This window comes from Alligator mississippiensis, chromosome 1 (genome assembly GCF_030867095.1).
Source record: "Alligator mississippiensis isolate rAllMis1 chromosome 1, rAllMis1, whole genome shotgun sequence".
NCBI classification, from domain to species: domain Eukaryota; kingdom Metazoa; phylum Chordata; order Crocodylia; family Alligatoridae; genus Alligator; species Alligator mississippiensis.
The window spans coordinates 334724830-334740202 of NC_081824.1; the positions used below are offsets into that span (position 1 = coordinate 334724830).

At 37.1% G+C, this 15373-nt stretch overlaps 1 protein-coding gene across 1 annotated transcript in view; it reads left to right on the forward strand.

The window, feature by feature from the left end:
* The window catches only part of PRKX (protein kinase cAMP-dependent X-linked catalytic subunit), an 83340-nt gene that overhangs the window by 40787 nt on the left and 27180 nt on the right, over positions 1-15373 (forward strand). The window contains exons 3-4 of the mRNA XM_059720936.1: positions 3373-3636; positions 10834-10953. Coding sequence (XP_059576919.1) covers positions 3373-3636; positions 10834-10953 — 384 coding nt within the window. The remainder of the gene's footprint in view (positions 1-3372; positions 3637-10833; positions 10954-15373) is intronic.

Sequence of the window (15373 nt, forward strand, 5' to 3'; positions counted from 1 at the left end):
ACCAAATCTTGATTAGGCCGGTGTTTGCTCTTCTAATGACAGCTGACAGTGTACAGCATTATTGACAGCTGACAGCTACAACATTATTGTATACAGTTGTGTAAAAATTCTTATTATTGTGCTGGACATATCTGACTGTGGTCATGATTGGTAGAGCTTATTTGTGTAACCACATATAAGACCTTTACTGTCATTCTCTAAATTTTATAAATGATTTCCTTCTTATTTTTCTCTTCTGGATTTTAGAAAATACCTTTCTGTCTCTGATGGAAGGAAAAGCCAACTTATTTGTGTCTGGGTCAGTGATTCCCAACCAGGATGCCATGGCACACTAAAGTGTCATGAAATCCTTTAAAGGGTGCTGCTCGCTATTAGCTCTGTTTGTAAACCTAATATATACACACACGATTCACAAATTTGAAATAAGAATCCATAGTGTCAAAACTATTCTGACCTATTTTGGTTTTCTGAGTTCTTTGCAACAGAAGTAGTTCTCAGTTATTTTTCCTGTTCCTCCCCCATCTTCCCTCCCTCCCTCCCTCCCCCCCCCCCCCAAAGGGGGGGGAAAGCTAAGAACTGCCTTTTTTTGGAGGGGGGGCAGGCACTTTTGCATCTAATGAGGTGGACAACCACTGCTCCTGGGTAGTCAAGACTTCTTGTATGCGTCCATGGTAAGCTATTTTTAGTGAACCTTGTTTTAATATTGTAACTGCTGAACAGTGCGATCTTGTATACTACCTTTAGCTGGTATATTAGCACAATCTCATGGGAATACAGTGGTCTTTCCTGAGTTAAACTTCAAGACTTTTAATAAAAATTAAGAACAAAATCAAACCATATCTTTGATCATCCCATTAAAATTATTTAACAACTAGTTGCTTATTAGTAAGAACACATTATGGGTTTCTAAGTTTACCTGCTAGCGGGTACAAGTCCAAGATCTGATTCAGATGCTGTTCTATGAAACAGTGCATGTTGCCTTGGCTTCTGCATCAAGTAGCTGATGGACTTATTAGTTGAATTAATTGAAAGACAAGGGGAGAGCCACAGTTACTCAAATAAGCTGAGTCAAACTCAGATCCTACTCTGACCTGTGACAACCCAACCTTGTGACAAAAACAACAGAATCCTTCTTTTCACCTAGAGCCCCCAGCCTGAAAACTTCATTTATGACCTCCAACCCCTTCTGAAAAATGATGACCATCTCAAGGCAGCTCCAGATTATGGGCAGCCCTCCAAACCTCAAATGACACTTCTTCAGTAACAAATTTTATAACTTTTATTCTCACCAAACCACCATTCCTTGCAACAGACACAGTTGTCACTGGTGGCCCCCCCCCCCCATCAACATCATTGGCCCAGTCATCATGGATTATAACATTCAGAGTTCATTTTCCTGCTCCTCTACCAACATCTTATGTGCCGCCACCAGTTTACAGTATCCCTCTGTGATCTCCACTGAATACCAATGAAAGAATGAATGGTCGCTGATTTTACGTCAATTTCAGAAAGTCTCAAAAGTCTGGAGCAGCACATTTTAAACTTCTTGGACATCATTAGCCTCAGAGTAACTGTTCTTAAGCAGCAAACTTTTAAAAGCCAGCTTGAATACAACATTGCAGAACAAGAAATCATCCACAGACTAGATTTTGTTAAAGGTCTCAGCAGAGACTCTCTGCAGTCCCTCACCTGGGCTCGTTTTTATAACACTTGCGTCCCTCAGTGGGTTAAGTGCTGTATTTAACCCTTTGAATTTCTTCAATCCATCTTCACCTCTAAGCAGTGCAGCCTTCTCATCTCTTTTCCTCCCTTTTCCCATGTCCTTTGTATTTAGTTTTTTTTTCTTTTTTTCTATTTAATTCCCCTGCTCTCTACAAGTTCGTAGCATCTGATGAAGAAGGTTCTAGTCTACAAAAGCTTATGACTCTCTGAACAAATTAAGGTGTAAGCTGCCACCCTGCCCTAACACGTGCCTAATTTCAGAGTAACACAGATAACTGCCTCTCTCTCTCCTTCCAGCTTGTATCAAATCAGCAGGAGAACTAGTTGAGGCAATGGTGTCTTCTCTCTGCTCCTCATTGCAATGGGGCCAGCTCAGATTCCTCATTTATGTAATGGAAAGTGGCTTAGAACACACATTCTGTTCATCACTAAATACAGATTTTTCTAACACTTGACTTCTGCATCCATAGGTTGTATACTCCTTTGGTGTACAGTCTCCTGGGTGGACAGTAATGTACAGTGCAAACCCATTTGAAGAAGCCATGTTTTTAACAACTTCCTGCATTCAACTGTCCCAAAAGCAGGGGGGGGGAAGTGTATATGGATGATAATGATGATGATAGAGGAAATTTATTAACTCCATTATGGAAAGTATCTTCTTGTAATGAACTTACTTCTAATACTGTAGTTTATTATAATATGATTGTACTGTATCTTCATTTTCTAATATGGTCTAGGTATTGGATTTGTGTTCGATACAGAAACTTCGATTACAATATACAGACTGTATTCCAAAGAACTTGTGTTTATTAAAAAACAGCTTGTTTTGTTTGATCGCCTCCTCTTTTTTGTGACCTCAATCAAATGGAATGTATTTCCTTATGTTTCATAGTTTGTGTTGAATGCTGTTGTAGTTATGGGTATAGTGGAGTGACCAGATATATAGTATTTGTCAATTTAAAGATGATAGACTTTGTGGGATTTGAGATGCTTTTCATTGGCTTGATTTCAAGATGTAGGCAGATTAGAGCAATCTCAAAATGAAACCAGTCTTGCCAGAAATGACTCTTGCAATTCGGTAGGAAGATAAACTATTCAGAAAAATAGCAGTGATGAGAAGAACATTAGTGAATGGTTGGTGGACTTGCTCTATTAAATAAGGTAGCAAACAGTATCTGGGAATAGAACTTTCATAGAAAAATAGGTCTGGAAGGATGTAATGGATTGTGTTACAGAAGCAAGTAACAGTGGTTTGAGTTGAGATTGAAGGTTCTAATACAAATAGTCTACTGTCACTGTTGCATAAGTTGGACAATAAGTTTTAATTTTTAATATCTGGAGTAATTGCAAATCTTGGTGTAAAGGTGGTTGGTGCATACTATATTCTTTCCTCTGTTTGGGTATGCTTACCTATTTTTTTTCCTACATCTACAGCATTAGTTTCCATATTGACTGTATTACAGTGAATACTACATCAGATTTGTCCTAACTGATCAGAAAAAGTGGATGCCTGACAGTGGCCAGTATCTCTCTTTCTCTCTCTCTCTCGCTCACACCCCACTGAAAAGACATCCATTTAAAGAATATTATTTATTTTGTTCTACAAGTAAATGAATAATTAATAATAAAAATAAACCTTTTCTGTTACAGATTTTGGACTTATCATGATGAACGTTTTTTATACATGTTAATGGAATATGTGCCTGGAGGAGAACTTTTCAGTTACCTACGTAACATGGGACGTTTCAACAATAGCACAGGACTGTTTTACTCCACAGAAATTATTTGTGCAATAGAATATCTTCACTCCAAAGAAATTGTTTACAGAGACTTGAAACCTGAAAATATATTATTAGACAAAGAAGGACATATCAAGCTTACAGATTTTGGATTTGCTAAAAAGTTGGTGGATAGGTAAGGCCTTTATATAAATACTTAACATATTCAGCAAAATTATAATTGTTAGAGAAGTAAAAAAACCCATAATGTTTACTCTCAAGGTTCAATTTTATATTCACACTTGTTGCTGACATGAAAAACTAACACCCTTAATGTAAGGGAGAAGATTAATATTAAAACAAACTACGATACTGTAGATAATAGCCAAATATATTCAGGAGTTGGTATAATTAGTAGCAACACTTCAAGTAAGAAACATGTTTAAAGTTATTTTTGCATGTTCTTGTACATTTGCTTTGTTTAACACTTAACATGTAAAATACTAGTTGAAAATAGGTGAAATTAGCAGACAATAAGCCATGTGCATAAGTATATTAAATGTGACCTTTCATACCTGCAACTTCTGAATGCATTGTAACTTGTTTTATTTTGTTCTGTTTTTGTGAAGTGGGGAAGGAGTATTTGAAAGGCTAGAGATAATGTGATGGTTTTCTAGCACGTTGTATTGCTAAAGTACCATTACAAATACCTAGACAAAAGGCAGAACAACATTTTCTTTTTAAAGGGATTTATGATCCATTTAATCCCTGCTGTGCCTTTCTAATGCTACTACATATTATGTATTGTACAACAAATGTATTTCCTGTGTAGAAAGGGGTTCTTGCTAGTTATAGAAGAGTGGTATCAATATAGTTTGTATCATCTTGGCCTGCCCATAAATGTTGGAAAGGTGGAAATGGGCAGGGTATCATAGAATTATTTATACGCTATTTGGAAGGAAGGTAAGGCATCATCATATGTACGGGCGAAATGAAGGAGTGAGAATTTACACTGGAAAAACAGGAAGAATCTCTGACAGTGATGTGCCTGTCAGAACATTTCTTTTGGTTGCCCCAATTAGATAGAGAAAATATAGTCCAGATTGCATCTAGACATTGATTCTTACGTTGGCTGGGAACTGTACCTTTGATAGCTGCTTTGTCATTTTTTGGTTACACTTCAGTGTGTGTATGGTGTGAAATGGAATTACAAAGGTAACTCACTTTAAAGCTGATTAGTAGCTGCTCACTTAAAAAAAAAAGAAAAGATGCTTTAAGGTACATTGACTGAATGTGTCAGATGTGACCTTGCCATTATGATTTAATGGGAAATAATCATCACCTGGCATACTCCAAATCCTGTACTGGCTAAAAATAACACGGGTTACTTATAGCAGAGCTCAGGCCAAAGAAGCTTTTATATATATAAAATAAAAGCACTAAGGTTAAAGCTTAATAAAATATCCTGAATTTTAGATAAATATTTAGTGTTTTGATCATAGCTTGTTGGACATAAATACACAGAACTGCTTAATTCTGCGTATTCTTTTATTACAATATTTTTATTTTTATATGTGAATATGCAGAAAACTTAATTATAACAGACAGTGTGAACTAGTCAAATCTTCCTTAAGGTTAATATAGGGAAGTAGGGGAAACGTGCAGTTAAAACTGTTGCTCGTGTGTAGCATATTAACCCTTTTGGGCTGCCTCATTAATTGATCAGGTTTATCTAAAGTGATTTGAATGTTTGGCTAAGTTGTTAATTTTAACATTTCAGTGGAATGCCTGGAGGTTTGCTTTGCATTAAATGCAAAGAAATAATGGTCATTTCCTTGCTTGAAAAAATTAGGTTAGATTTTCCATTCAGAAATATTTTTCTTTCCTGTCATCTAGGGAGATAATACTGGACTTGCACAAATATTTCATAAACTGATAGTGTTCATCTCAGAAAAAAATAAAATGCTCTAATTTGTTAGTTTCTGTAGAATAAAAGGCAAAGCTGCTTGCATGTATCAAAGAAAGATGGGTCTTTTAAACTATTTAATACTAATTCTCATGACTTTTTAAATGTAGATACTGCCACATAGTGGTTATTCTAACTTGATTGTTTGGAGACTAGTTTAATGGGTAACCTGTTCACTGGAAACGGGGTTTAAACCATATAGTTTGAATTAAGATATCTAAATAACAGGACACAGGGAAAGAAAATTGCTGTCAATATATTCTGTAATATAATGTAATGCCTTTTTACTGTATTTTGTATTCTGTTGGTATATTCTGCCCTCTCTTAAAGAAATAGTTAATAAAATTACACTTGACCTTTTTGTACCAAATTGAACTTGAATATGGTGGAGTGGCTGCTCCAGTTTTAAATGATCAGGTCATAATACAAAGGACAGTGAGTAACTACTGTTTGCCATTACAAACTAGTTGATGATTGGTTTAGTAGTTTATAACTAACAGCAGCAGTTTGAGAATTACCCTTGTGTGATTTAAGTATTATATTTTCTACTCCATTATAGTGAATTTAAAAAGAATACAATATTTTTTCTGTATATTATTGTGCAATAATAATGTGTCAAAAGTAGCATTGGTTATGTATATACTGTTTCTAGATGTGCATAATATATACATGTATAGAATATTTCATAAAAATGTGAGAGCTCAACAAAAATAAATACAATTCAAATTTTTGTAAATGAAATGGTATACTGACACAGCTTCTCTAAATAGCCAAAAACAGCCCATTTTGATGCTCCCCACGCCTTCCAAATGCTGTTTTACTTATCTATATGTAGTATATTTCCTTACTATCTCAAAAAGAAATTCACTAAAATTTATATCATTCCTAGAACTTGTACTTTGCCCTTAATTTAAATAATTACAAAATAATCCAACTTCTTCCTCAGAGCTAGAATATCCTCTTATATTTTCTTTCACTAAAATTAATTTAGCATTCAGCTTAATAATTGACATTTACTGTCCCATGTCACAGCAAGTACATAAAGCACGTCAAAACATATTGACGGTAACTATTTCAGATATTTTGAATATTTTGCTATCTGTGCAGTTTTTCCAGTACCAGGATTTAAGATGAACAGTATTGCAAAGGATTAATTCATTTATCCTATCTAAATGTATTGTTCCTTATTTTCCACTATTTTTGGTTTGTGATTTTATTATTTTTTCACTACCCTTTCTTTAGCTAGATAAGTTGGCTGTCACCGATCAGATTGCAGCAAGTCTATATGCAGGGGTGGGTAGGATGAAAGGGAGCACATAGAGTTCTTCTCTCCTGCATGGCCTATAAAAGTGTTTGTTATAATTTATACTAGTCAAACACAAGTGAACACCATGGCTTATGCTTCTGTAATATCCAAAAATGTGGAAAACACAACAGCTTGACTGTTAAAGTATCCTGTAAGAATAGTGGCAATATACCAACTTAAACCACCTTTAAGCAAAGGTAAGGCTTACAGATAGAACCAAAGTGGTACCCAGATCAGTCCACCCTGGGTAAGAGACTAAGATGTACCATCCTAAATGGGTTGTGCAATCTGTATAATCCCTAACACCCTCTTCTTTAGGTTCTAAGATGGAAGCTGTTCTCAGTGATAGGCAGAGATCCTGCTTCTCTGATTACAAAAAAATAAAATAAAATAAAATCCCCAATTTTCGATTAAAAGAAGTAACCGCAACTCCACATTTTTCTGTGATTTAAATGACACACCACTAATATATAGACATATATAGACAATGTAACTCAAAGGTAGAAAAAGTCCATGCCTTGACTTAAATGTGTTTCAGGTTGGTATGGTAAGGCCTCCATCCTTACAGGAAACTTTAATGTTCAAGCTTGTATGTTTTTCACAAAATTAAACTAGTTCATAGAACAGGGATGGGCAAAATGTGGCCCAGGGGCCAGATGTACCCCGCCAGGCCATTCTATCCGGCCTGTGGGGCCCCTAAAAAATTTAGAAAATTTAATATTTATCTGCCCTGGGCTGCCTGTTATGCGGCCCTTGATGGCTTACCAAAACTCAGTAAGCGTCCCTCCGCCCCAAATAGTTGCCTGCCCCTGTCATAGAAGTTGTGGGTTTTTTTGTCTTTTTTTTAAACAGTACTCAAAAACATTTTAACACCCATACTCTTTGAAACTGTTAACAGTAGTATAATGTTGTTTAGATATTTTTCAAGATGTCTACACAGTATTGTTTAGATAAGTTTCTTTTGTATTTAGCAAATGTATTGGACACTTAACAAATTTGTTTCTCTGTTGGAAATGCAAGCACTATATTAGGTACAGCAGAGGTGTGTTAAAGGTAGGTTTTGATGTAGGTTGATAAGCCAGAAAAATCCAGGGAAAACCACCCTTTGTGAACCACTGAGACCTTTTCAAGAATAATATTGATAATGTTGATACAACAGTCTACCCAAAAATCTGTGCCATGACAAAAAATGTTAAATGGCATTAGAATTCTTAAATATTTTAATGCATTAAATTACCTCTTCCCTACAAAGAAAATCCATGAAAGAATTACAGGTTTCTCTCCTTATTGCTGATATAGGAGGGGCAGACTCAAAGACATTTACTAGGGATTTCATTGTTGCCAGTGAGGTATTATGTAGTAAGTGGTCAGATGCTGTTCCAACGGGTGGCAATATAAAATCCTAAAATACATTAAGCTGTCTAATATTTTGACTTATTTACAGATAGTTAAATAAATATTAGTTGGAAAAGCAGACCAAAACACATTCTGATTTATATTTGATAAAGAGTATATATGTTTAAAAAACCTATCTATAATCCAACATGGTACATTTTCCTCATCTTTCAGTTACCTTAACTCCTGCCTTGTAAACTTCAGACATTAAAATCTTCCAGAATTTCAAAAAGTGAATCGCCTTTTTTTCCTTCCCTGCTTTAGGGCTACTCTACAGGAAGTTTGGGAAAATAAAGTTGACCAAGGTGGTGAAATTAAAATATGAAAGCAATTTTTTACATATATTATAACATTGCTCCTGTTCCTAAAGCATGAAACTGATTCCTTGTTTTATACATTCTGAAAAAGAGAAAGAGCAAGTAAACATAGAAGGATATCATGTGAGGAACATGTCATACACAGAATGACAGAACTGACATGCCCCCTCCAAACCTTCGTAAGCAGTTTGCAAACACAAAAGGTTTGCGGTAAAATTGGCAGAAGGAACAGATGGCCTGCTGGGTAATAATTAAACATGATAGTCAAGTTTGACCACGGACTCCATAATGTAATAATCTTTCTTGGTTACAACTTTCCTTTTCCTGTTAGAAATTATTTTAACCATTACTAAGTGCTTGGTATTTATGAAAACAGATCATTTCAATTTTAGCGTTTTTAGTAAAATATCCATTTATGTAATGCAAGTTGGGCTGAAAAGTTAGTCAGAGCTTTCTATATTTAAATAAAATCTTACTACTAATAATTGTGAAGGGCAGAATCCAAGAGATTCTAGTCTCTCATGAGTTGCAGGCATTGTTTTGTATCTAGAAGTTCACAAATAGAGTTAGGAATTTCTTCTAGTATTTTCAGTACTTGGCAATTTAGTATAAAATCTTAATTTAACATTTATTTAATACATTCTAGTGCACTCTTGTTATTGTCCAGACAACTGCTAGATGGCACTAATGTGTAAAGTAGTGTTGAGCCTGGTTATATGTTTGTGTGTACTGGATTAGAAAATATGATATGACACTTTCCTAGTGTTAAAGTGAAACCACCAGTTGTATATGGTAAAAAAAAAAATCTTTTGGATAATAATTAATCTCAGTAAATGTTAGGTGTGTGGCCTGTTGTTAAAAATATATTCTAACAATTTTCTTGGAGCACAATATATTTAGCTTTCACTCTCTCAAACAATATGAATGAATACATTTAAGTCATGACAGTAGAGGATATTTTCCTTCCTTTTTTCTTTTAAGAAATTGTCTCAGTACAATCCTTTAGAAGGAAAAAACAAAAAAAAATTGGGGGAAAAGTGTATGTTAGGAGTCAGACCTGACATTTTAAATGAATATCTCAGGTCTGACTCCTAAAATACGCATTTTTGTTGTTTTGTTTTTAAGATACGTCCAGGGTTTTCAGTTGCGTCTATAGTGTTGTTTTTAATCTCTCCACAAATATATTGGTAGTCTTGGGAGACCAGGATCTGAATTTTGAGGATCTGATTTTTCAGTTGGTAAAAGGAATAGAGGGGTTTATTCCATCTTGGTTGGTGGGGATCAGGGAGGGGGAGGGGGCAGGCGGCAGAGGGAGAGAAGGGGATGTAAGTGGACAGCAAGAAAAATGAAAGGTTAAAGTTTTGTCTATTGTTAAAACAATTTTGTTTGAGCCCTTACTTCTTTTCAGATCTACAATATTCCCTATTTTAGTCAAGCAGTAGAGAAAACAAATCAAAATACTTCTTGAAAATGTGATACTCGTTTTAGTGTATTCAAGGATAATAGTGGAATAATCAGTTATAAACTGATTTTTTTCATTTCTGCTAGGAATGGTTTTATTGAAATTAACAAGAAGATAATTCTTGCAATATGTACCTGCCAATTTCTACTCCAGCTCCAGAAATTTCTTTCTTTATCTTTTGCCTGCATAATTTCAGACAAGTTTAACTTTTGAAAAGGGAAAACAAGGAAAACATTTTATTTTCATGCTATAAAAAATAGTGTGCCAGTCAAATTCTGAAAGTTTTATTTTTAGCACAGATATTTCTGTCCATGGAGAACAGTTTGGATTCCTAGTTCATTACATCAGTGGATCCAGTGTATTGTACTTACCATTTACAGCCAAATTACCACTTGACTAACATTCATTACTTACATTTCTGTCTCTTATATTTACAGGGTTGTAAAGGTGCATTTCAAAATGTTAGCAATGAAATACATTTTTGCTACATACTGAAAAAAATAGTAGATGAGCCATGAGTCAAACCAGAAAGTTAAGGAATAGGTCTTATTCTTTATTTGAAAACTCGAAAAAGGTATCTTATAAAATGGTTGTGGACATCTATTGATTTTTAGACAATTTGTCAGAAGGATATCCAAGGCAGTAGAGGTTAGCAAAAAGAGCACTGCACAAGAAGTCTGGTCTCTTTCCAGAATTGTCCCTAGTTTTTGTGTGATTCTGGGAGAATCCTTTTACTCCCTTGTGCCTTTGTTACAGGAGGTTAGATGAGTCTTGCTATGAGTAGCATATATGTTTAGAGCCATGACCGTTACTGCTTCCAAATGGTTTGTTTGTTTGTTTGTTTGTTTGTTTATAATATTCTTTTAAAAGTTGAGTCCAGTACTTTCAAAGAATAAAAAATAATCTTGGCTCTGGTTTTGTGGGGGGGGTTTTGCTTATTTTTTTAGGACGTGGACTCTCTGTGGCACACCAGAATACTTAGCACCAGAAGTCATTCAGAGTAAAGGTCATGGAAGAGCAGTGGATTGGTGGGCTCTGGGGATTCTGATATTTGAGATGTTGTCAGGGTAAGTTTCTTTAGTGATATTAAATGCATGCTAACTATTAAGAAAGACTCTTGTTCCTCAATTGTAATAGTCTGGACAACAAATATGAAATATCTCACATCTAAATTAAACCTTTTCCTAATCCAGACTAATTCTTATCTCACCATGAAAAGGAGAATTAGGAGCATTGAGGGAAACGCATTTTAACTTTTTTTAGTTTCTTTATTTTAAAATAAAACTAAGTGAAGCTAAAACTCCAGTTTTTCTCACACTCCGATTTATTTCACTGCAAGATTTAGGCTTATACCGAGCATTTTGTGCAATAAAAAAGGCTCTTAGCATTCTGTAAAACATCTAATTTTGGTGTTATGGAAGTGACAACTGTAACAATCTCCCACCTCTTATTGGAGTTTGAACACAGTGAGTAGGAAAATGGATTGTATTCATGCATTTTTGTGTACTCACAAAATTACATTGCTGCTTCCTCTGGATTAAACGAAAGTACCATATTTACCCAAATCCAAGACAACCCTAAATTTAAGATGACCCTTCAATAATTATACTTTAGACATGGATAATGTATAAATTTGTTATAATTTTCCAGGTCTCGAATCTAATAATTTGATGGTCATTTTGAATTCTTCCCCCCTACTACTGCACCAGGGCAAATGGAAGCAGGAAGGCAGGTGGTAGTAGGGTAGGCAGCAGGGGAGTCAGATGGCTTGATGCCCTGACCCTGCTGTCCCCCTGCTTGTCCTCCCCACCACCTGTTCCCCTGTCTGTCTGCTCCCCTTCCAGTGCCTGTATGCCCCATGTCTGCTCCCTTTGTACCTGTACTCCCTGCCACTTTCTCACTCCCCCCCCCAGCTTGCACTCTTCCCATCTACTCTACCTGGTGCCTGCCTTCTGCCTTTGCCCACTGATTCCTGCTTCTCCCGTGGTGCCTGCTACAAGTCTGGCTCTTGCTGGGGCCCTGCTCAAGCTTGGGCCAGGGAGCATAGACCCTGCAGCAGTTGTTGCAGTGGTGGCAGCTTCAGTCCATCCCCAGAGCTGGGGTCAGAGCTGCCACTGCTGCTCCTACTACATGGCTATGCTAGGGCCAGAGGTCTGTGCTGCCTGTCCTGGGCCCTGGCTAAGCTCTATGCTTCCTGCTTTGGGCCAGAGCAAAGGGAGGGTAAATGGTGGTGAGAGGGATGGAGGGGAGAGCAGAGGCTGTATGACGCAGTTGGGGGAAGGGAGCTTTAGCTGTAGCTCTAACTCCAACTTTGACTCTGGGCTCGAGTTGAAAGTCAGAGCCGCAGCCACTGCACCCACCACTTATACTCAACTTTAAGACAAGTTTTTTTTCCACTCATGGTGAATTGGGGGGAAAAGCCCCTCATCTTAAATTGGCGTAAATATGACAACTTAGTCCATGCTTAAAAAAAAAAAAAAAAAAAAAAAGAAGAATAGGAAAGTTGTGTGTGACTTCTAGTTTGACTACATATACGCTAAGTTTAAATTTGGTAATTTTGAATTCACTAGATGGCAGTGTCTTAGAAAGCAAATGTCAAGCTGTTGTTACCACTTAAGAAAAAATTATTTACAGTAAAGTTATTTGAGTAAATATGACTTACTTTATTTGTGTAAATTTTTTTAAGACTTTTATCGTTTTTAAATTAAAAATTAAATTAAATTTAAAATTAAAAAATGTTATGTAAAGAAGATACTGATTTACAAGTATACATCCTCTTTCCTCAGCTGTTTGTTTATTTATTGAAAATGTATAACCACTTGTAGTTAGTTGTGCAAGATCTATTTTTTTTTAAGTTTTCTATATGTTATTCTTTTTTGTTAATTGCATGTCTGCAGAAATGTACTTTCTAAAGTCAAATTAATGGAATTTTACTAGTAATTTTACTATACAACAGGGGTGGCCAGCCTGCAGTGTGTGTGTCACAAATAGCATGGGCAGCCTCTTCGTGTGGCACACAACAGATCAGGGAGGGAGTAGGCAACACAGCAGCAGATAAGGCAGGAGCAGAAAACAGAGCAGGAGATTAGGCAGGGAGCACAGGGCAGGAAGCAGAAAGCAGAACAGTTGGTCAAAGAGAGGAAGGAGATTGGAGTGGTACTTGGAGAGTACATGGCTCATTCATAGCCTCCTTGCCAAAAAGGTTGGCCCCAACTACCATACGACACTATGGTCAAACCGTGGGCTTATGTACACCAGTTCAGGCTCTTCAAGTCTCTGTCAGCGTGGAACTTGCTACAGTTGTGTAATACTGGATTTTTATTTTTTAATAGGTTTATGAGTGTGGCTTGTGCCTCTTTGTGCTCCTATGAAAGGGCATAAAGGACAGGTCCAGCTTTGAGCCTTCTTTGGTATGCTTACTGCCTGCCATGAGAGACAAAATTCAGCATCAGGGTCTAACCTACTGCTCATCAGATAACTTAAGAGTTTGTTTTTGACTTTTTCAGTTTAAGACATTTCTCTTTATAATTTTCTTCAAAGGACTTGGAGGGCAGTGACATTATTGTAACCTCCCCACTGCAGTGAGGTGAAGTCCAAATTGTCCTACCATGTGCTGATTCCATTAAAGGCAGAGTCGGCCAAAGATGTTTCTGCTTAGGATCCTGTTCCTGGACCCACATGTCTAGGGATGATCAGCTCATCTCAGTCCAGTTGCTTCTGCTAAAGCAGGCAAGTCAGGTCACTTTGGAGCCAGAACTATGACCAGAGCAAGGACAAATGAAATCATAATTGTCTAATGCTCTTTTTCACTTCTCATTAGGACCTGCCACTTGGGGAAAAAAATTAAAGAGAACAGAAATGACACCAGTGGCATTAAATAAATCAAGAGGTGTGAAGGCTGTGGTGTTCAAAGCCTCTGCACTGACTGCTTTATCTTAAATTCCAACAATCTCAGCCTTGATAGCCACAGTACTACCTACTTAAATCTCCCAAGTCAGCTGTTTTTACACCTCAAGCAATACAGCCAGCGCTTATCCCCAGTTATAAACAAGACCACCAGCTTACGTTGGTCTGGCTGAGCTTATGTATAATTCCATAAGATGAAAAGGAAGTCCAAGCTGACATGAAACATGAAATGTCATTTCTAAGACAATTTTAAAGCCCTATAGCCCATGGGCTGGATCTGGCCTGGGAAGGTTCAGCATGGCCGTGGGTGGCACACAGCTACATTAAACTGCCTGTCTGCTCTGTGACACCTTTCACTACAGCTATTTTCACTACTCTCTTGTGTCTGTGCTTACCTTGCTGCAGAGGGGCTGGGTATTTACAGTGACGGTAAGTTCTGGCAGCTTGAGCCCTCCCAAAGGTGGAGATTGTAACCCAGCCTCCTGCCGCAGGCCACAAGTTCCAGCCTACAGTGCCAAATGGTTGCTAACCCCTATCCTAAACAATTGGAGTGAGACCAAATGCAGATTCCAATATCAGTACCCATGGTGTGCTGAGCATTGGACAGAATTATCCATATTCTCCCACCAGCAGTGTTTCTGGGTTCAAGACTAAAATATCAGTTCCATACCACCCCTTTGTACTGCACTTTGAGGAAGAAATAGGCTCTTCCTTGCCATCATTGTTGCATTATTACTTGCTGATTTCACTCTTGCCATGAGAACAAAACCTCAAAGATAGCATTGTAAGCCATCCTCTCCCCTGCCCCCCCCCTTCCTTTAGAGGACCATGCCAAATGAAAAGGAAGTGGCACTGTTGCCCATCTCTGCAATAAAAATAGATTATTTCAGAGTTTCTAGGAAATCCTGTCCAATATTACACTGACCCTGGGCATTGAGATGACAGCCTTGCAGGGCAGATTTTACAGACTCTTTGTTCTGAATATGATGGTACCTGCAAGATTAGCTAGCTCTCCCTGTTTAATTAGGGAATCCTGGAACCAGCTAAAGGACTATGTCCAGCCTGAGAAACAGCTCTAAGTATGTGTGAAGGGGAATTGATGAACCCAGATGACTTTGAACGGTTTTATACTCACAAATGCAGAATCTTTCATTATCTTTGCAGTGCAAGAAAAATTGTCTTTAGTAGGCTTAGGAATAAAATCCACTAAAACTGTTATACTTTTCTGGACACACCTAACTCGCTACTGCTTTGGGTGGTGAAGTATCAAACACCATTTGTCAAACTCTGCAGTATTGCTGGGATAAGTAAAAGAGATAAAGGAGCTGATGGCCTCAAGAAAACGGCCAAATTGGGCCAGAGATGCTTCTCAGTTGGACAGGTGACATCCATGGACATCACAATGAAATAGGCTTTATTTCTCCATGTGTTGAATATCCCAAGCAAAGTTTGGGATAAAGTTGAGAATCTGGTTTTCAAGGCAGTGGAACTCTTTAACCAGTAAAGTGTGTTAGTTAATCCCTCAAGAATCCCTGTGGTTCCTGGGAACTTTCATACTGGGTCCTTACACAATGTTCTACA